Genomic DNA, 23,061 nt, shown 5'->3' on the forward strand with positions numbered 1-23,061 from the left:
GGGGCCCGGGGCTTTCCCCCTTGATGTTGACCTAATCGCCTCTGTGACTTCATCCACGGTAAAGGACAGAGGATTCAAAACACAGTCACTGTCAACTGTCCATAGCGGAGATCCATGGCTCACATCACTATAAACACCCCCAAAATGTTGAACCCACTTCTCAGGGGGAATGAGACAGTCTTTGACGGAGTTACAGGGTTCATCGAATGTGGGACTGTTCACCACACTCCAAAATCTAGTGCTGTTTGACAGGCCACTTGCTTGGCTGAGCTCATCCCATGCCATCTCTCTTAAGTGTTTCTTCCTACTTTCCACAGCAGCTTTGTAAGCCCTCCTGGCATGCTTAAACCTGTCAGTGGATCTTGGTTTTTCATTGAGCTCCTCCATGAGTGCTTTATGGGCACTCGTGCAGGTTTCGTCAAACCATTTTTTATGTCTTGGAGGCCTAGATTTACAGGGAACCGTCAGGTTACCCACCACTTGCCTTGTGATTCGATCAAACGCACCTAGAACTAATAATGGATTGGAGTCCTGGTCCGTACAGATATCAAACTCCTCTGCACAGTCACTGATTAAGTTTTCAATAAAACTGTCAGGTGTGATTAATTCCCATCTTAACCTACGTGCTTGATCTTTTGGGGCAATATTAGTGTTAGTTATGTGAGCCGTGGGTCTAGCTTTATCAGTAACAGAAATATTAATGTCTAGTGTCAGTGGGTTATGATCGCTTAGGCAATTATATGTTACTCCAAGTGTGCCTAACAAGTCCATCAAAGAACCAGAGACTAAAATAAAGTCAATGGTGGTCTGGCGGCCTTGGCCAATATATGTGAGGATGGGAGGTGACGTGTCCGGCTTAGTTGGGCAAATCAAATTATGGTTTGATAAAAGGCTCTCTAGAAAGCTCCCCGAGGGGGTGTGTTCAAAGTGCGTTAGCCCCTGCGGGCCATACTCCTCATCTAATTTTGATAAATAATTGGTAGGACAAACATGGGTATTAAAATCTCCCAGGACTAATATATAGTAGTGCATATCAACCTTGGCCTCATAATCAGCCAAAAAGGCAGTGAGGGATCTTAAGTGCTCTAAGTCTTCACCTCTTATAAAAGAATTATAAAACTTGACCACTAATAAGTTCGGTACATTCTTCCCTGTTAATTCAACTGCCAAGATGTTGGGTGAGCATGAGTCTATTTGCTTGGCTTTATATGATAGTTTAAGATTGAATAACAGCAAAAGCCCCCACTAGCTCTCCCCATACAAGATGGTATGGCATGTTTGCAGAACGTTGAAAAACCATTCAAGAAATAGGATTCTTTAGAATCACATGTTATTGAAGGGCTATAATATGGAAACTAGCAAGGAACTGCTCCCATTTACCATCTCCCCTTTTGGTCCTAAGACCTGCTATATTCTACCATAAACTTTAAAAAAAAGTTCCCTTGGATGAGCACCAAGTGGGATTACAATTTTGGGAGACAAGTGAGGTGGGACAAGGCTCTACAGCCGGAGGGTTAAATAGAGTTGAAAGGCTAGGCACAGGGATTGATGCTTCCTCTGCCATTTCCCCTAAGTTCGAGATATCCACTGAGGCTATATTGGTGGCAGTTAGTCAGTCTTGGGTGTCTAGGCCGGTCAAAGCCTCAAACCTGTTTGTGACCGGAGTATATGAAACTATGTTCTTCTGGGTTCTCAATAGGGGTTTATAGAAATAGCCAAGTGGCAGGGCCCAGATAGAAGTGGCAGATAATGGGAAATTATCCTCGGCCTTTAGGATCATTTGGGCGACCGCGGGGCTTCAAAAGTTGACAACCACACAATCCCCCTATATTCTTTGGGGACTGCCCCACCCACGCAGCTCTACGCACCATTATGATGTTGTTAATCATGGCTACCCTAAAGCCTTTATGTCTAGTTAGCCAGTCAACAGTTTTGTTTCTCAGTTGGGTCCAAGATTCGGTTTGATCAGGTCTTAGCGAGGGAACGCCAGCCAAGACCACAACAAGGGGCAAGCCGCCGGTGGCAGATCTAAAATATCACATGCTGGCTTGGTAATCACATGATGTATAGGTCTAGAGCCATCTCTATGTCGGGCTGGTTCAGCCGTTGGTACCCTTTGTGGGGTCTCTGTCGTAGGCAAGATCTGAACACCTGATCGAGCCACATTTGCCTGCCCGCCCATCCCTCGGGAACCTGTACTCAGTTGCGGGATAGACCCCCCCTAGAACTGGCGGAAGATACGACACTTGCAAACTATCTGTGCGCAGGTCACCAGCACAATTTTTTGCCGCTCCATAGGCCATATCCCTGTTTTGGGTTTCAACAGGGCCACTAGTACGTGGCCGGGCGGGCACCACAGAACCCACACACCCCCCCCCCCCTTATAGCATTGCTATGGACCCTGGTCACCTCTGAGCTATCCATCGTTTGTGCACCCTGTGAGAGGAGAAATAATGTTTCTTCAATCGCCCCTAGTTTATTCCAAAAGGGTGCTAAAAGTACAGTAATTAGGGTCACCAGACGCTTCCAGTAATCCGGATTACCTCAATGGTCCACTAACATAGACATGTCAGCATTGACAGTGAAAGGCGCGCCATTTTCAGGTCTCAGGGACGACTTCAAACTTGCCCCTAGGGTTTGATGTTTAGGTTTATCTTTGGCTTTGGCCCTCAAAGCTACTCCGCCCCTTGTGCGCTTTGCGGGTGGTTCCCCACTTCCTCCCTTCATTATTGATGCCTGTCCCCATTTTAAGTGCACTTCCCACCCCTTCGTTATCTTTGACAGATCTTTTAGATCTAGTAACTCGGTCACCTCTATCTACCCGGGGGGTATACGGAGAAGGTGCTTGGGTTGGAGCAGGGGCAATGGGGGGATCTAAGTAAAGCACTTGGGGAGAACCCACCGTGACCCCATGGGCACTCAACCTTGGGGAGTGTGTAGGAACTCCCTTTTTTGGGGGGATGAGGACACCATAAGGGCCGCCTTGAAGTTGGAAATTTTTGCAAAATTAAAAGATAAATCAGCTTTTTTTAGATCATTTGCCAATACAAACCATTTATTTGGGCTTAATTTAAACTGTGATTTACCCATGCCAAAGCCTGTATTGAAGTTATTTCTAAAGAAGTCAATAAGCACGATTAGTACGGCAAGAGATATAGCTTTAAGTCACCCTAAAGCCTGTAATGGGGTGATCTGTGCGAGTGCGATGGGGAGCAGACCCCAGCCCTATCTCTCATGGAATATCCCACACGGAATCAGAAGCTAATACTACTTTTAAGAACTAACTTGCTGCCCCTGAGAGAAGTAATGAGCATTTGGGAAAATTCTCCTAGAGAGGAGAGAATCTGTGACCTTTGTTGTTCCCAAATACAGGATCTTAATCATGTGTTATTTGTGTGCCCAGAACTTCTAAGGGCAAGGCGAATGTTTTTGAGACCCTTATTTATTAAATATAATATTCGTTTTGCTCAGGAGGCACAATCTTTTGTGTTGTCCCCTCCAAATGAAATGACTTGTTAAAGAATATTTCAATTTTTTAAAATATTCCTGGATATTTATTAGAATTGTATTTGTTATAAAGTACGTCTTTTTTTATTGTATTGGTGTATTTTTGTGGACCTCCGTTGGAGTTCCATAACAAATGAACTAATTGAATTGAATTGTGTAGGATCGCAGCACTCAGAATCACCACTTCTACTATCCCTAAGTCAAGGGTTGGGTCCATACCAGAGGTACTAGCCGCACCTGCTTCAATTGACTCTGTACTTAGGTGAATCATAGTTTGCGGGACAACTACTGGTGATTTAACTGTTCTAATAGCCCCCAGGGATGATCTTTTTTGTCCCACATATGACCCCAAGAGAGCCTTTTCTCTGTTAGCTGGATTTCATGCTGAAGAACAGATTCAGCCCTTATAAGAATGCGTCCAGCGTGCCAACAACCCCCCCCCCCCACCTTCTGCCCACTGAATTTACATATAGTGGCCATTAGTAAACACAAAGTAAATCAATCAATATCAACAGATTACTAAATGAATATCGACAAGGAGTATTTACGATTAAAGTCCAAAAATACCACTAACCGAGTCCTTGAATTGAAGGGGGTTGGCCCTGCCCTGCCTACTCCTGGCTTCACAGGCACGGACGGGCCCTCCCTTGGCCCACGAAAGTCCCGCGCTGCGGGAGGGCCGGGACGATTAAGAGGGCCTCCGGCGCCCTCCAGCAGCGTCACGGGCCTGCGCCTGCGCCTCGCCTCGCAGGGCCTCCTGGGCAATGTAGGCAGAGCCAAGCCATTTCCCTCACGGATGTCCCGGTGACGCTGCAGGAGCTCACTGGCCCACAGGGGATAGAAAGAGAGCGGGTGGTGGTAGGTGCAAGTAAACGATGGCCGTTCCCCTCATGGCAGATTCTGTCTCTTTTGTGGTGCGTCCCCCCTGCCACAGTCATTTTAAAACATATAGAATCAGGGCTCGAGTCAGGGTAACACGTGGGTGGACGGCGTCCCCCCTCCCTTCGATCTCTCAAGCACAAATCTGTTTGATTTTACCACTAAAGATCCTTGTGCGTTTGGTGTATGCGTGGGTGCGTCGAAGGCCTTTGCTGTGATACTGTGAAGCCCCCTCGCCTCACCTCACCAGAGAGCTCAGGGGAGTCATTACTTGAAGAGCAGCGATGTCTGTCTTGTTTTCGTCTGTCAGATTCCTTCTGACAGTGATGAGTTTTTGGATACCGAGGCAGTAGCCTCATTACTCCACATTAATTTCGAATTTTTTAGTCGCTGTTTAGGTTGTCTTATTGATGTGTGACTCTTTGTCACAGTTGAGGTTGTATCACATGGTTCAGCTCAGTGATGGGCCGCGGGTAGCGGTCAATTGTGTTTGCAGAATTTTCAAGGATGTATCTGATCCCCACTGATTTGTAGTGTGCCCTGTAATGAGAGGTGACTTCCTGTCGTGACCTCACTTCCTGTCGTGACCTCACTTCCGGTGACACCACCTAACTTTGAGCGTCCCCCCCACTTCTTTTTTTAGGACTTGTGCCCTGTATAGAATGTAAATGTGTCTCAACAGGATCTATGACAGAATATCGACTACAAAAATATCGACCTACAAGAATATCGAGTCAACAATATCGAGGGCAAAAATATCGACATCCTATCTACAACATGGTAAGTACAAAAATATCGAAAAAATAATATCGTTGTAAAAAATATCGATGTTAAAAATATCGATTTTTTTTTAATATATATAAATGTAAAAGTAAGTATATAACACTAATAAATTAAATATACATATTTAAAAGTATCTAATAATGTTTAAAATTAATAAATAAAAATATATACAGTAAAGATATAATATATATGTACTGAACAATAAGTATTAATAATTAATTTACTAAAAATACCCCTTTACCCAAAAACTGAAAACTGACCCTGAACCCTAAAAATACCCCATTACCCAAGAACTGAAAACTGACCCTGAACCCTAAAAATACCCCTTTACCCAAGAACTGAAAACTGACCCTGAACCCTAAAAATACCCCTTTACCCAAAAACTGAAAACTGACCCTGAACCCTAAAAATACCCCTTTACCCATGAACTGAAAACTGACCCTGAACCCTAAAAATACCCCTTTCCCCATGAACTGAAAACTGACCCTGAACCCTAAAAATACCCCTTTACCCATGAACTGAAAACTGACCCTGAACCCTAAAAATACCCCTTTACCCATGAACTGAAAACTGACCCTGAACCCTAAAAATACCCCTTTACCCATGAACTGAAAACTGACCCTGAACACTAAAAATACCCCTTTACCCAAAAACTGAAAACTGACCCTGAACCCTAAAAATACCCCCTTACCCAAGAACTGAAAACTGACCCTGAACCCTAAAAATACCCCTTTACCCAAGAACTGAAAACTGACCCTGAACCCTAAAAATACCCCTTTACCCAAAAACTGAAAACTGACCCTGAACCCTAAAAATACCCCTTTACCCATGAACTGAAAACTGACCCTGAACCCTAAAAATACCCCTTTACCCATGAACTGAAAACTGACCCTGAACACTAAAAATACCCATTTACCCATGAACTGAAAACTGACCCTGAACCCTAAAAATACCCCTTTACCCAAAAACAGAAAACTGACCCTGAACCCTAAAAATACCCCTTTACCCATGAACTGAAAACTGACCCTGAACACTAAAAATACCCCTTTACCCAAAAACAGAAAACTGACCCTGAACCCTAAAAATACCCCTTTACCCAAAAACCCAAAAATGACCCTGAACCCTAAAAATACTCCTTAACCCAAAGGTAAATAATATTATTTAATTAGCAATTAATAATTAATTAACAATAACAATAAAGTAAATATATTAGCACATAAGCTGTAATTAATATAATTTAATAATTAATATCATTTTCCACAATTAATTAATTAACAGTAACTAAAAATTATATATATAAATAAATTACTCTAATAATGTAATTAACTAACTAATATTATTTAATTACCAATTAATTACTAATTTAAAATATGTACCAAATTATATTAATTAATAAACTAATTAATATTAATTATTTGCCAATTAATTAGTTATAAATATTTAAAAACATATATTAATTAATTAATTATTATTAAATTACTCCCCACCCTATTCCCCTATAAACCCACATCCCGCTACAGAAAATATATATCAATTAATCAATTAATTATTTCCCAATTAATCAATATTAATTAGCAAATAATTATAATTAATTAATTAATCCTACTAATTATTAATCAACTTACCATAATTAAATTACTTCCCACCCTATTCCCCTATAAACCCACAACCCGCTCCGGTACTAAAACATCAAATTTCCTTATAAATTTCTATATTATTATAGAAAATGTATACACATATAATAGTAATTATTTTAAATACTTAAATTAAACATATAACACATACATAATAAAAAACTATAAAATAATACAAATATCGATATTAGTGTCATCGAAATTATTAACATCGATATATATGCTATCGATATTACTAACTTCGATATTACTTACATCGATATTAAGTATTTCGATATTACTTACCTTGGGTCGATATTCTGTCCTACGATATTCTTGCCTTCGATATTATGCTCCTTCGATATTACAGACTCGATATTATGGTAAGTCGATATTTCCAACTCGATATTTTGACTGTCTACCGTCTCAACAATTAGCTTAAAACTCTAGCTGCCCTCTAGTTCTTTGTCTTTTAGCCCTCTGGGTACACAGGCTCTGTGAAGTCACATGGCCCCTCATTGCCTTCTCACTGCTCTGGTAAGCTGGCTTGGTGCGAGTAATTTTTCATTTCATTCTGCTAGGCAGCAGGACGGGTTCTGCTAAACCACATTACAAGGCCCTCTGTGCTGCTCTCCATATGCCTCGTTGCTTCGCTTCCGGAGTCATTATCGCGAAGCAGTTTGGAGGGATGCTGCTGAGAGGAGTGCGGAGGGGTGCTGCTGAGAAGAGTGAAAAGCTTCTGAGATGAGTGTGGAGGAGAACCATGGGAGGGTGGATGTTTGCTGTAGAGGGAAGGAGGAATGGGATTCAGGGAAAGATCGAGGAGTGCTGGAGAATGTTTGGTGTAGGGGTGCTGCTGAGAGTGTGGAGAGATGCTGCGGTGGAGAGTGTGGAGGAATGCTGTGGATGAAGGTGCGAGTGGGTGGAGGAGAGACGGCTGTAGAGCTGGTGTGAAGGGCTGCAGGACAGAGGAGAGATGCAGGGAAGGACGATGTAGCGGGATGGCGCAGAGGGCGTACGAAAGGATGCAGGAAGGATGAGAGATGCTGTAGATCCTTGGGGGACTGCGGAGGGATGCAGGACAGAGGAGAGGGCGTGGAGGGATTTTGTACATGCAGTGCGGAGTGCTACTGAGGCGAGTAGAGACGCTATACTTTAAAGGGCAGTGTGGAGAGGTGGAGAGAAGGAGCGGTGAGGGTATGGCGGGATGGAGCAATGAGGAGGGTGTGGAGGGATGGAGCGATGAGGAGGGTGTGCAGGAGGAGGGTGTGGAGGGATGGAGCAGTGAGGAGGGTGTGGAGGCATGGAGCGGTGAGGAGGGTGTGGAGGGATGGAGTGGTGAGGGTGTGGAGGGATGGAGCGGTGAGGGTGTGGAGGGATGGAGCAGTGAGGGTTGAGGGTGTGGAGGGATTGAGCGGTGAGAGTGTGGCGAGATGGAGCGGTGAGGGTGTGGCGGGATGGAGTAACAATGAGGGTGTGGAGGGATGGAGCAGTGAGGAGGGTGTGGAGGGATGGAGCAGTGAGGGTTGAGGGTGTGGAGGGATGGAGCGGTCAGGCTGTGGAGGGATGGAGCCATGAGGGTGTGAAGGGATGGAGCGGTGAGGAGGGTGTGGAGGGATGGAGCAGTGAGGGTTGAGGGTGTGGAGGGATGGAGCTGTGAGGGTGTGAATGGATGGAGCAGTGAGGAGGGTGTGGAGGGATGGAGCAGTGAGGAGGGTTTGGAGGGATGGAGCAGTGAGGGTGTGGAGGGATGGAGCTGTGAGGGTGTGAAGGGATGGAGCAGTGAGGAGGGTGTGGAGGGATGGAGCAGTGAGAAGGGTGTGGAGGGATGGAGCAGTGAGGGTTGAGGGTGTGGAGGGATGGAGCGGTGAGGGTGTGGAGGGATGGAGCTGTGAGGGTGTGAAGGGATGGAGCAGTGAGGAGGGTGTGGAGGGATGGAGCAGTGAGAAGGGTGTGGAGGGATGGAGCGGTGAGGAGGGTGTGGAGGGATGGAGCAGTGAGGGTTGAGGGTGTGGAGGGATGGAGCGGTGAGGGTGTGGAGGGATGGAGCTGTGAGAGTGTGAAGGGATGGAGCAGTGAGGAGGGATGGAGCGGTGAGGGTGTGGAGGGATGGAGCAGTGAGGAGGGTGTGGAGGGATGGAGCTGTGAGAGTGTGAAGGGATGGAGCAGTGAGGAGGGATGGAGCGGTGAGGGTGTGGAAGCATGGAGCGGTGAGGACAGTGTGAAAGGATGGAGCGGTGAGGAGGGTGTGGAGCGATGGAGCAGTGAGGATTGAGGGTGTGGAGGGATGGAGCAGTGAGGGTGTGGAGGGATAGAGCAGTCAGGCTGTGGAGGGATGGAGCGGTGAGGAGGGTGTCTAGGGATGGAGAGGTGAGGAGGGTGTGCAGGGATGGAACGGTGAAGAGGGTGTGGAGGGATGGAGCGGTGAGGAGGGTGTGGAGGGATGGAGCGGTGTGGAGGGATGGAGCAGTGAGGGTGTGGACGGATGGAGCGGTGAGGCTGTGTAGGGATGGAGCGGTGAGGAGGGTGTGGAGGGATGGAGCGGTGAGTTGATGGAGGGATGGAGCGGTGAGGAGGGTGTGGCGGGATGGAGCGGTGAGGGTGTGGAGGGATGGAGCTGTGAGTTGATGGGGGGATAGAATGGTGAAGCTGTGTAGGGATGGAGCGGTGAGGAGGGTGTGGAGGGATGGAGCGGTGTGGAGGGATGGAGCGGTGAGGAGGGTGTGGAGGGATGGAGCGGTGTGGAGGGATGGAGCGGTGAGGAGGGTGTGGAGGGATGGAGCGGTGAGGGTGTGGAGGGATGGAGCAGTGAGGAGGGTGTGGAGGGATGGAGCGGTGTGGAGGGATGGAGCGGTGAGGAGGGTGTGGAGGGATGGAGTGGTGAGGGTGTGGAGGGATGGAGCAGTGAGGAGGGTGTGGAGGGATGGAGCAGTGAGGAGGTTGTGGAGGGATGAAGCGGTGAGTTGATGGAGGGATGGAGCAGTGAGGAGGGTGTGGCGGGATGGAGCGGTGAGGGTGTGGAGGGATGGAGCGGTGAGGGTGTGGAGGGATGGAGCGGTGAGGAGGGTGTGGAGGGATGGAGTGGTGAGGGTGTGGAGGGATGGAGCTGTGAGGAGGGTGTGGAGGGATGGAGTGGTGTGGAGGAATGGAGCGGTGAGGATGGTGAGGAGGGATGAAGCGGTGAGGGTGTGGAGGGATGGAGCGGTGAGGGTGTGGAGGGATGGAGCTGTGAGGAGGGTGTGGAGGGATGGAGCGGTGAGGAGGGTGTGGAGGGATGGAGTGGTGAGGGTGTGGAGGGATGGAGCTGTGAGGAGGGTGTGGAGGGATGGAGTGGTGTGGAGGAATGGAGCGGTGAGGACGGTGAGGAGGGATGGAGCGGTGAGGGTGTGGAGGGATGGAGCGGTGAGGGTGTGGAGGGATGGAGCTGTGAGGAGGGTGTGGAGGGATGGAGTGGTGTGGAGGAATGGAGCGGTGAGGACGGTGAGGACGGTGAGGAGGGATGGAGCGGTGAGGGTGTGGAGGGATGGAGTGGTGAGGGTGTGGAGGGATGTAGCAGTGAGGGTGTTGGGGGATGCTGTAGAGAGCGAGCGGAGGGCTGCAGCATGTAGAATGCAGTAAAGCGCTTCTCACAGGAGCTGACTCTCCTCCAAAGCCACTCCACCCTGTCAGGTCCTGCTCTGTTTTTAAAATAATGATGTGTTTGGAATTTTAATCTGAAGCAGCCATTGCTCCAGGAAACACCATATGCTGTGCTAATTGCAACAATAGTCAATTACATGGCGACAGATTTGAAGAGCCAGCCGCCTCCCTGCCGGGCAGAGGGGTCAGGTGGGGCCTTCACGCTGCCCTTGATCCTGACTGTGGCTCATCCTGATGCCAGGATGTGCCCAGTGTGGGCCCAGGCCGGCACTGCCAAGGAGGGACAGCAATGGGCACCGCAGCCCGCCCTCTCTTTCAGACGAGAGCTGGTGGCTTGACACCTGGAGGGAGTTCTCCATTTGAACATTTTGCCAGCGAGAACATTTCGGTGGCCCCTTTGCATCTCTTGCCAGCAGTTGCTAGCAGGCATCTCGTAAATGGCAGAAATGAAGGGTTTGGTCTGTACATTGTTGGGAGGCTGAGGCTGCCTGTTTGTGCTATAAATGCTCCAGGATGTGTGCTCGTGTTTCCAGTGGGGGGCTGCTTTCCTACAGACGTTCCTGTGCTCCCTCTCTCTGTCCTTGTGCCTGTGTTCCTCGCTTCCCTCTGTATCTTGCCTCCATGCTTCCTCCCACCTCCCTTGTGATTCTTCTACCCACTTTCCTTCCTGCCTTCTTCTGAGGCGGCTCTATGCCTGTGATCTCTACCTGGTGGAGACCATAGGGTGGGAGGTTTGGTGCAGAGCCTTATGGCATTCCACCCCACCCACCGCAGCACACCTGGACAAGCTGCCACTTGGACACCTCACCACCCAGGGCCTTCGGGCAGCAGAGGGTGGTCAGCGCTCCTTCTCACTCTCAAATGGAATGAGCTCTGACCATGGCTCCTCGCCTTGATTACGTCTCTGTGCATTCATAGTTGCAACACTTTCTCCCTCTTTTTACGTCTACTCCATTTTCTTCTGAGCTTCAGCTTCCTCAGTTGCATCATCCAACGTCTTCCCTTGCTTTTTTCCTCCACTCCTGCTACAGACATTCTTCCCCTGCTCCTGACACTACCTCCAGTCACTCTTCCTACTTTCTGCTGCCGCCCTCTCACCCTCGGTCCTTACTTCTCTCTCCATCTTGATCAGCTAATATCCTCTTCTCTTGCCAATGGTACTGTAATCTTTCCCCTTTCTTTCTGTCTTACATTTCTTTTTTCTTCTGCTTGTAATAAGTTTCTTTCCATTCTCATGTACTTTTCCTGAGCCTTTGCCCTGCACCTTGACTCATTGGTGACTTTTCTCCTTCTCTCTTGCTACGCCCTCTTCTTTCCCAGCTTTTCTCTTCAGCTTGTTGACATCTACTTCAGCTGTAGATATTGCAAACCCCCTTTCGCCTTTCCTCTTATCATTCCTTTCCTCTTCTCTCTTCCTTGGCTTCTCTTCCTTTTCTACTTTTGCTGATACTTATATAACTACATTTAGCTCACTTTGATGCTCCTCTCCTTGTTTTTTTTTGTAACCCTATGTTCCTCAAAATATCCCCTTTCTTGAACCCGTGTTTTTCTACATTTGTCTCTCTCTTTTCGAAATCTTCGTCTAACAGCCTCTTCTTGCCTCCCCCTCCTGTAGATGGATCCGGTACAGAAGGCGGTGATGAACCACACATTTGGGGTTCCATTGATAAAGACCAAAAGACCAGTCATATCCTGCAATGTTTGTCAGATCCGGTTCAACTCAGAGGTACGTGCAGCAAGCAGTGCTTGAGGGGTGTAGAGAGCGTCATGGCGCAGAGCAAGGGAGAAATGTATAGAGGATGCAGCATGTCAGTGTTTATGACGGTTCACTGATAGAATATCGAACACACAAATATTGTGTGGACAGAATATTGTGTCAAAAATATCGAGGACAAGATTATCGAGTAGGTAAGTGCAAATAGATAGGAATACATTGACTATTCTTAACTCCAGATCTACATACCTTGAAGATATATATGTATCGTCAAAGTACATATATGTCGAGTTATATATAGTACAACTTTACTTACCCATAAGAAATGACCTTCACGATATTCTTGTCCTCGATATTTTTGACACGATATTCTGTCCCACGATATTTGTGTTCTCGATATTTTGTCCACACACCGTTTAGGACCTCATTTTACGAAGGCTTGGGGCACTGTTAAAATACGAATCTTGACTAAAGTTTGGTAGAACAACATATGATTTGGTGACTCCCTGCAGTAATAGATTGACACGCGTAAGATGTCACGTTTCCAGGTCTCTCAAAGTGGATCTTCTCATGTCACTCTGAAAAGGGAACCATTGAAGCTCCAACCTTTCCGAGATTAGTGGGCAATTTTAGATGCTAATCACTCAAGTCCTCGGCTAGAGAAAAATTTTCTGTAAGGAAATTGTGTATCCTACTTGGAATTAAAATGCCCAAGCTGCGGGCAACCCACTCAAAGAGGTGGAAAGAGGAGATGGCTAACTAGTGTTTTCCACCATAGATGGACAAAAATAGTTGGTCAGCAATACCTGTAGGCCCACAATAGCTCCAAGAACGCCTGAGCCATGCCAAATATTCGGGATATCCACATGAGATACATTTCATTCCGATTAATGTAAATGGGGATCTTTTATGGGGTCAGTAGCAATGGTAAAAAACTGACACCAATTTGGCCCTCATACACCTGTGTTGGACACCCGTGCATATCTGCATGAAGTCAGAGCAAAAGGAAAGCCCGATATGCTTAAAAATTGAAGCTATGGCAAACCAGAAAATGGAGAAGCACAACGGATCAACCAAAAGAGTATATCTTACAGAGCATCATTGAAAAACACTTGAGAGAAGAGGGTCCAGCTCGAACAGTGCAGTGAGTATATTTTTGTGCAACAGTATGTGAGGGGGGCGGCAGGAAGGGCACCGTGCTTAAATTTACATAAAACAGACCCATGATTCACTCCCACTTAAATGCATCCAACAATAAATATAAAAACAAATGGGTTGAAAGATCAAAAACATCTAAAAATATATAACATTAGGCAGTGGCCGAACTTCAAGGCAAGGTTGTCTAAACAGAAGTAGAGTGCCAGTCTTGTTCCTTCACAAGCAGTGTGGCAGACAACACAACCAGCGCAGGGTGCCACACAGCAGTCACGACTGCATGATAGCTGCAATCACACAAACATAAAATCAGAAAGCATACTCTATGAAAGGCTGATCGTGTGGCAACCAAGGAAACATTATCACTTGAAAGGACCGAAGAAAGACGAACTCCAACTAACTCTTGAGTACGAAGTATATAAATCATTACCAAGCAATATATTGACCTCTATGTATACCAGTGACTGCAATCGTAGCAAAGTGTACAACTTCTAGAAGCTGAATGACAGAAATCATTCCTTGAAGCAATCACTGAAACTAGCCTAAACATAACATTTAAAGCTGACACATATACCCAAAAGAGCTCGCCTTGAAACACCTGACGGACACATCTGTAGATTGTGATGCATACAAGGTCCTGAAATGATGCTCAAGTGAGCAAGTCAGGAAAAAGCTGCATGGTAACAGACATATGAACACACACGAAGAACACCTTCTCTGGGGAGGCCACCCTCCCCATAAGCCAATGAGAGCCCACCTCTGCTCTTTACTGAAGTCTTTTCATTCGTCTGCAGGCATGCCTAAACCGATGCACGCAGAGTATGTCAAGTGTTGTTTCGTGGCTAGGGTTCGTTGAGTTAAATTCCGTTTCTGGTTCATGACTTTTCCAAATTCTGAATTTTTAAGTAACATATTTCGGTCTCTAAAAACTCAAATATAAGCATGGGCGAATTTTGCGTATTCGCAATCTGCGAATTTGCGGATTTGTGAATTCGCAATCTGCAAAATTCGCGAATTCATGCGAATTTGCAGATTTTTTTATTTTTGCGTGTTCGCGGGGCACTTTGCGTGTTCGCGGGTGTTCGCGAGGCGCTTTGCATTTTCGCAGGGTTTTTTATTTGCCTGGTTAATCACTGCCACCCTCTCGTTTTTTATGCCCATCTGCCCTCTGTACCACTTGTTTCTGTGCCCTTCTCCCCTCTGCCCACTCATTTTTTGTCCCCTTCTGCCCTCTGTCCCACTTTTGTGCCCTTCTGCCCTCAGCCCCACTTAGAATGGCGCCGGCAAGCTGCCAGCGCCATTCTAAAATACCTACAAATAGCTTCAACAGGAAGCACTAATAGATAAAGTAAAGCAGGTGCTCGAGTTGAAGGTCAAATTTAGTTACACAATCATTAATCACCCCAAGTTTGGGGTGATTAATGATTGTGTAACTGAATTTGAGCAGCACCTGCTTTATTTTATCTATTAGAGCTTCCGGTTGAAGCTGACTTTTGTAACTATTTTAGAATGGCTCTGGCAGCTTGCCTGCGCCATTCTAAAAGAGTTACAAAAGTCAGCTCGAACTTTTGACCCAAAATCCGTTCCGCTCGCGGATTTTGCGGGAAATTTGCGAATCTCGCGGATTGCGAATTTACCAAAAATCCGCAAAATCCGCGAGCGGAACGGATTTTCCGCCCATGCTTACTCAAAAATAATTTACAAAAATAAAAAGGGGTTGGGGTAAAGCCTACGAATACATGGTTTATAAGGTGATTGGTGAAGAAATAAAGATATGGGTAATCTCATTATGCGTTTTTGGGTAGTCTCAATCGTATCCCTGAAAATATATGGCTCCAAACAGAAAATGAGAGAAGAGTGGGTTTATCTAGGCATATATGAAACTTTCAATTAACTAAGTGGATTCACTGTGTTGGGGCACCAATCACAGCTTGGTATCCCAAGACGAACCATACAGTTTTGTGCTCTGAATGTGAAGGACAGACGGTAGGTAAATGAGAAATTTAAAGGGGGTTAGTACGGGACCAAAAGCTAAATTCATATTCGGGCATTTTCTTTTTGCCTTCTTTTTTAAAGAGCTTTCAATTGCCTTTGTATGCAAAGTACAATGTAGTTCTGTTTAGCTACATGTGCAATCCGGATCGATCCTCTTTTAACTTGCTCTCTGAACCAGGCTACAGGTTTCTTCCATAGTCGCAGGCCTTATGACTTTAGAAACGTTGGTAAACATGATATTGCAGCTGCCTGTTACTTGGTCTCCAATGTTCTTGTTGATAACCATTGTCTCTGTGCTTCTACATTTTATGCTCGTTCCTAAAGGTTGGATGAGTATGAAAAAAGCAACTGAGTCCTTCAAGGTTATGTTGTGTAATATGTATTTTATTGTGGACAACTCACCCAGGGGCGTTTCTTGATGCTAAAACCTGTATGGGCCAAGCTAGTATCACTCTATGGGAGGTGTCAGGTTTTCAGTTTCTTGTGGATTTCAAGAACTGAGAAGGAGCTTCTGGTGTGCAGGGACAGGTTGGTCCAGGCTTTAGGAGCAAGGTAGCAGAAGGTACGTCTGCCAGATCTGGTAATGCATATGGGCTGGATGTATGTGAGTAGGAGTCTGGCTGAGCTGATGTGTCTGATAGGTTTGTGGAAGTGTATGTGTTTGTTGAGGTAAGTGGGGCCAATGTTGTGTGAAGCCTTGTAAGAAGAGTTTGAAGAGTGTTCTTTTGTGGATTGGGTACCTGTGAAGCTCTTTGACGTAAGGGTGATGTAAGTGTGGGGTGGGAGTTTGAGGGTGAGCCAGGCTGCTGAGTTTTGTGTGATCTGGATTCTTCTGGTCAGTTGGGTTGATCCAAGCATAGAGTGCGTTGCCGTAGTCCAGCTTGCTGGTGATGAGGGGTAGGGTGACGGCCCTGCAACTGTTGATGGGGAGGAATTTAAAGATCTTGAGCATTGTAGTGTGTGGAAGCAGTAGACGGAGACCCTGTTATGGTGAGTTGGTTGTTGATTACTATTCTGAGGTTCTTTATGTGGGTTGCCTGTAGGGGTGTGGGCCCGACTGATCATAAATGGGACAGTGTTTCTTGAGGCTCCATTTGCATCTTGAAGGCCAGAGGGGGCAAGTATGGCAGTTAGCGGTAAACTAGCCCCAGGGCACATGGTGGCTTTAGTACTTCAGACTTAGTGTTAGTCCAGGTGCTTTGTGACTTTTGAGTCATTTTTGTAACATACACTAGATTAAGATAGTTTGAGGCATAAGACTTGAGCATGACTTCCCCTTCAATGTAGAGTGGTGTGATGTACTATTGTGGTTAGTGCTAAACTTTTTATAAGCTCTAAATGTTTTCCTTCTACTTTGCCTCTAAAACTTTCAGCTCAGCGCAGCATGGGCCATAAAAACAGGATGGAACACTGGGGTGTGTCTTTGTGATTTTGGCCAGGATATCATTTAGCATGGCGCCAATGACTGCTCTGTTGGAATGTGAATCGCCTCCTATTGGGGCTATTTTCGCTGTCCATTCAGATAGATTTTTTGGAATAAAGCTGGTAGTTTTCCATTTTCATACGACCCCTTATAATCTTCAGTTTCTTTCTTGATTCATCCAAGAGCAACTGCATTCTTTACTGGTTTCTTTCTTAGATGGAGGCAGATGAGTCTGTAACTCCCATTGTGGGCATCTTTGCAAGTCAGAGTGGTTGCAGTTTTTCTTGCTCAGTGTGACAAGGTCTCAATTTGTTATTTTTTTAGCTTCTCTCTGTCGATTGTTTTACAATTGGTGGTGCTATGTATCTTATTTTTTCTTATTGTTTGGGGGGATTCTCCTGGGTACAACTCTGTGTCATTGCTGTTAAGCTCCACGGGGGTCATATGTCCCTGGAAAATGGGACCTTTCGGACATTGAACACGCCTGCATTAGTGCCTCATATTATTTTATTTCTAAAAAGCAAGCCCTTTACAACAGACTATAGTCCCTCGACTACAATGGAACCAACCTCATGCACTTGACTCTTAAGGAGGGTACAGTGGGTTAACACAGAGAAAAACAGTGCATGTGTATGGCTGTTATGCTTAAATCTGGAAACCTGACATGGCAGGGTGTTCGGCCAACAAAACAAAAGAAATCCTAGAAAACCCCAAGGGGAGAAGATGTAGCGTGACAGCCAGAGCTGCCACCTATGGAACAAGGGAAACAGGCTCGAGTCTCATCATCGACTCAACCTCCTGGGATTCTGGGCAAATCACTTAATTTCCCCATGCCTAAAAAATAAATAAATGTGTCCTTTAATTTTCCCATGCCTGAAAAAAAGAAATTGATGTGTCCTTGTGTAATGTAACTAGTGCTTATGTAGAGCTCTTTCTGGTCGAGTTTTCTGTATATAAAACTTGCAAAAATAAAGATGAGATGGAATCTAAATAAATTAGGATTGCATGCTTTCAGTGTCAACAGGTGATCCTCAAATGGTTGGGGTGCGATGTGCAGGGGTGTAGGAGCTGCACGTCTAGCTGTAAAGTGATGCAGGCTAGGAAGAAAAATAGAGAAATGAGAGGCCTTGCAGGTCTAGGATGCTAAAAAGCAGGAAGGCATACATTTCATCTGTGAATTAGATTATCGTAAAATAGCATGTCATGCTCTCCGATGCTTGAAGATGCCAGGCCATACCTTACCACTGGCAACTAGAACTCTATTGCACTATGATGATCTAAACCTCCAGGATTCCGTTCTCCCTCCCCCTGAGATGGCTTACTGCCTCCCTGTCAAAAATCTACACTATTTCTTAACAGGTGTCTAATAAGTTCAATGAAACTAAACCAATACCATTATGGAAACATTGTCCTCCGTGAACAGCAGATCTGCGGCCGCTCTACGGTTTGCTGCTACCTTGTATTTGGAAGAATGCTGGAGGGCACTGCGGTTTTTCTTAATGATGGATATGGACTCGCTGCCATTTCGGAGCATAGCACTAACTCCAGCGCTTTAAGTGGGGTGAAAAAACTGGCTGGTCTCTCAAAGGGACGTGGCCAATGTAATTAGGGGCATGGCTTAAAAAACATAAGCTAAAAATCTGTGCTTAGCTTAGTGTGCCACCCGAGTGGTATTTTGCTGTTTCTGTCATTGCATCCAGATATGTGATACAACAAGTAACATACCTACAAGAAGACAGGACTATTGCCTTTGTCAATGGTTGTTAGTTGCAGAAGATAAATAAGCAGCAACTATGACTTGTATATAATATTGAAAAAGCTTCCACTTAAAGTCCTGGTGACACCACGATAATGTCGCTGCTCCTGAGTTTAAAAAAGAGAAGGAAAATCCAGAGAGAAAATGTCTCACCTTGCGTGCGGTATGATTTACCGCCGGGTGCTGAGCCCTAACGGAAACGGGCGTGGTCATGACGGAACGGTTCCGTCATGAGCACAGCTCAACCGATGCTCATGACGGAACCGTTCCGTCATGAGCATCGAAAGGGTGATGTGCCTGCTGTCACTGCAGTCTGGAAAGAAACAGACCGCCTGTGCCAGGGCACAAAACAGAGCCTGATAGAGACCCGTTTCGAGGCCTCCTTTAAAATACTGCCGGTGCTCAGCACCGGTGACACCCGGCCCACTTTTAAAGCCCTGACTAACTCACATAACATCGACTGTCTTTTCACCCAAACCATAACTCGGGTAGGAGAGCAATAACCTTGTTGACCATTGAGGCAACATCAGTTTCGTTTCATTTCATTTGCAGTCCATCAGCGCTTTCAGTGCCCCACTGCGTAATGTACACGCTTCATTACCGAGCTCCAGATTTCATTACGCGATGTATGAAATTGATTCTGTAATGCGTTCAGTTCAGTTTCTCTTCTTGTGATATACGAGTCCAGGAAGAGGTGATGTATGTCCCTCAAGGGCCTCCGTACCTCTGCTGAGAGTGTGTTTACTGCCCTTCCTTCCGGTTTGATATTCATTAGCGCTGACCTGCTAAACCCACTGCTTGAATGTAGGTATGGAGGCTGAAATGGTAGTAGGGCACCAGCCCGCCTCTGGGGCGGTGGTGGGGGCGCTGGGCTCTTTGTTTGTTAAGGATGAATGATCACTATCTCCCCCCTGAGGCTCCTCTCCAGAGCTGAAGGCACTTAGGCTGATACATGAGGCTGCGAGAGGGGTGAAAGGGGGAGCTTTAGAGGAGATAGAGCGGTGGCCTGCGAAAACCCCAGGAGGGGGCACAGGAAGGAGAGCGCAGTGACAGGGAGAGCCACGAGGGGTGGAAGATGGTGACATGAAAGGGGTGCAGAGAGCATGGGTACTCGCAAACATTTGCCCAGGGGCCGCAAAGTACGATCTGTGGGGCGACCGAGGCCGCACTGATGCCAGCAGGGTGGCAGTAGTGGGTCTGGGTGGGTGAAGGATTGTGTAAGGAGGTCTAAAAAAATGTTGATTAATGGGCAAGCGTTTATTTGCAGTTTAATAAATGTTTGTCTGCTTATTTAAAAAAAATCTGAATATTAGTGCTCAGCAACTAGACAGCAGCTCGTGTTGTTGTTCGCCAGGGGGACCACAAGCGGCCCCAGGGCCGTACTTTGAATATCATGGGCATAGAGCATGAGCATCATTGCAAATGGCGAGGGAATAGAGGAGACGCGGAGAGTGAAAAGAAACAAGTGGAAGAGAGTACACAGATTGGAGAAGAAAGGGGATGAATTTGAGAGGGGTGAAGTGTGCATATGAGAAAGATGAGGGGGAGAAGGGGTACAGTGTAAGAGCATTAACACCTTGGATGCTCATGACGAGATGAGCTCGTCATGAGCCACGGCGCTCCGGTGCTCATGACGAGCTCAGCTCGTCATGGCGCGTGGAACGCTCAGGTGCGTGGAGAATTCCCCGCTTTGCTGAGCGTTCCACGGGAGGCAATACACCTGTGACGAGCTGAGCTCGTCATGAGCACAGGAGCGCCGTAGCTCATGACGAGCTCAGCTCGTCATGAGCAGGGGGCGCTGTGCGCGCCCCCAGCACAGCGGGGGATTAACCCCCGCAGCGAAGGGGTTAATGATAAAGGATAGAAGGGTTGTAGATTACAAGAGGAGGTTTGCAGAGAGAGGAGACGAGAAAGAAGAGCGAAAAGGGGAGCAGACTGCAAAGGGAGGAAGAAGAGGATATCCAGAGAGGAATGATGCAGAAAGGCAAGTTTTACAAGCGGGAGAGTCAAGGGTAGAATGGGGATAAGAAAGGAGGGGCAGCAAATGAGGTAGGCGAGGAAGGAGAGGAGAAAAGAGGGGTGAACTGGTAAGAGAGTAAGAAGAGGGATACCAAGACACGGAAGACTAGGAAAAAGATGATAGGAGAGAATCAGAGTGCAGGAATGGAAGGAGAGGAGGTAAGATTAGTGATTGAGGGGAATGTGATGAAGTATGGAGCACATTACAGGGGATGAAAGAGACCAAAAGGAAAGGCATGAGGAAGGTGAAGAAGTGGTGGGACTACATGGAGGAGGAAGGAGAGTTAGGTGGGCGAAGAAACCATGGTGAAGATGGAATGGAGGAGCATATTTAAAATATGCGAAAGAGTGCAAGAAACCCTCCTGGCAAGCTGAGGGCAGGAGGCATTCAAAGATGTGTGTATTTTTAGTATGGCAGAGCTCCAAGGTGCCTGGTCAAGGAACCCTCCAATGGTAAGCCAAAAGTTCCTTGGAAGTATCCCAGTCTCATTATTTAGTCGCCCGGCTAGATTCTCTCCCGGGTGCGAAGTCTGGACAGGCCTATGTAGGAGTAAGGTCTTCTGGGAGAGCTAACACTAACCAAGAGTTGCAGGGATGCTATTTTTCAATGAATACACCAAAACCAACAAGGAAGCAAAGAGCCGGCAAGCGAAGAATCATGAAGACACCCACACCAAGGAGAAGAAATGGGATCCAGTGAACACCTTGAACGCAGCTTGACTACCTGTACTTTGCAGGCGACCTGGCCCTATTCTTGCATACCCGTCTGCAGATGCAAGAGAAGACTGACAAAGTGGCAGCCACAACAACACACCTTGGTCTCAACATCCACAGGGGAAAACCAATGTCTGAAGCCTAACACAGCCAGCACAAATATAGTCACTCTTGCAGGCGATGCACTTGAAGAGGTTGAGGCCTTCAGCTACATGGGCAATGTCACAGACAAGCGGGGCGATGTCAAGACAAGAATCAGCAATGCAAGGGCTGTCTTCATTCAGTTAAAGAGGATTTGAGCTCAAAGGACCTTACCCTGCAAACAAATTTAAAAACAAATTTTTAAAACCAATGTAAAGTTGGTCCTTCTGTATAGAGCAGAAACATGGAGGAAAACAGTGACCATCACCAACAAAGTCAAGACCTTCATCAACATATGTCTGATGAAAATAATCCAAATCTGCTGGCCAAAACCATCAGCAACAATGACCAATGGCAGCTACTTTCAACTCGCTGCTCGTGCAGAACTCATAAGATGCTAGGGCTGGATATTTCAAACCTTCCACAAGCCTGCATCAAAGATCACCAGGCAAGCCCTCACCCGTAACCCTCAATGGAAAAGGAAAAGAGGAAGGCCAAGAAACAGCTGGCGATGGGGCCTCGAGTCTGACTGCAAGGAGATGGGTTGCACTTGGGAGTCAGAATGAAACAAGCATTGGAAATGCAATAGGTCTCGCATTAGGAAAGTTTGAGCAATTGGTATTGTAAATGACACTTTTTTTATTTATGTGTTGGTTTTGAAAATAGCAAAAGTAATAGCTTTGTCAGTTACAATGTCAATAGTTTTAACTTTCGCAAATGTGACACCTATAGCATTTGTAATGCAATGTGTGTTGTCTTTACGTGACTTAGATGTATTGATATTGCAAATAACAATGGCTTTTAATTTTGTAAATAATTAATACTTAAATAAAATGTATTGTAATTTATAAATGGCAATAGCTTAAACGTTTGTAATTTAATTGTGTGAAGAATATGTTCAGTGTATTTTATTGTGACGAAAATCCAAGAACATTGCATTTGCACCTGGTGGTGGATGTGGTGGTGGTGGTGGATGTGGTGGTGGTGGATGCGGTGGAAGTGGTGGTGGATGTGGTGGTGGTGGTGGATGTGGTGGTGGTGGTGGATGTGGTGGTGGTGGATGTGGCGGTGGATTTCATGGTGGATGTGGAGGTGATGGTAGATGTGGTGGTGGATGTGGTGGTGGATGTGGTGGTGGATGTGATGGTGGATGTGGTGGTGGATGTGGTGGTGATGGTGGATGTGGTGGTGGATGTGGTGGTGGATGTGGTGGTGGATGCGGTGGTGGATGCGGTGGTGGATGCGGTGGATGGGGTGGTGGTTGTAGTGGATGTGGTGGTGGATGAAGTGGTGGTGGGTGTGGTGGTGGTGGTGCATGCGGTGGTGGTGGATGTGGTGGTGGTGGATGTGGTGGATGTGGTGGTGGTGGATGTGGCGGTGGATGTCACGGTGGATGTGGAGGTGGATGTCGTGGTGGATGTGGAGGTGATGGTGGAGATGATGGTGGATGTGGTGGACAGTGCACACAGTCAGAGCAGCGTGCACCAAAAACAAACACAGCCCATACAAAACCGAAACAGCATGTATCAAATGCAGAGACGGTTCACACAGAACATGAGCACCGTGCACCTAAAGAACACACAGCCTATGCACAACTGAAGCAGCATGCATTAATAGTTCCGACAGTACACATAACACGAGCAGTGTGCATCAAAGTACACAGGGATTAAGCAGCATGCAGCCAAACCAGCATTTCCCAAACAGTGGGTTGTGTGACCCACAG

The 23,061-nt window shown here is 46.5% G+C and overlaps 1 protein-coding gene across 7 annotated transcripts in view; it reads left to right on the top strand.

The window, feature by feature from the left end:
* The window catches only part of ZNF385A (zinc finger protein 385A), a 471,767-nt gene that overhangs the window by 314,000 nt on the left and 134,706 nt on the right, over positions 1-23,061 (top strand). For all 7 annotated transcript variants that reach the window (XM_086964826.1, XM_086964862.1, XM_086964817.1 and 4 more), the window contains one exon: positions 12,037-12,147. In XM_086964826.1, the coding sequence (XP_086820952.1) occupies positions 12,037-12,147 (111 nt within the window). The remainder of the gene's footprint in view (positions 1-12,036; positions 12,148-23,061) is intronic.

This window comes from Lissotriton vulgaris, chromosome 1_1, assembly GCF_964263255.1.
Source record: "Lissotriton vulgaris chromosome 1_1, aLisVul1.2, whole genome shotgun sequence".
Classification (NCBI taxonomy): domain Eukaryota; kingdom Metazoa; phylum Chordata; class Amphibia; order Caudata; family Salamandridae; genus Lissotriton; species Lissotriton vulgaris.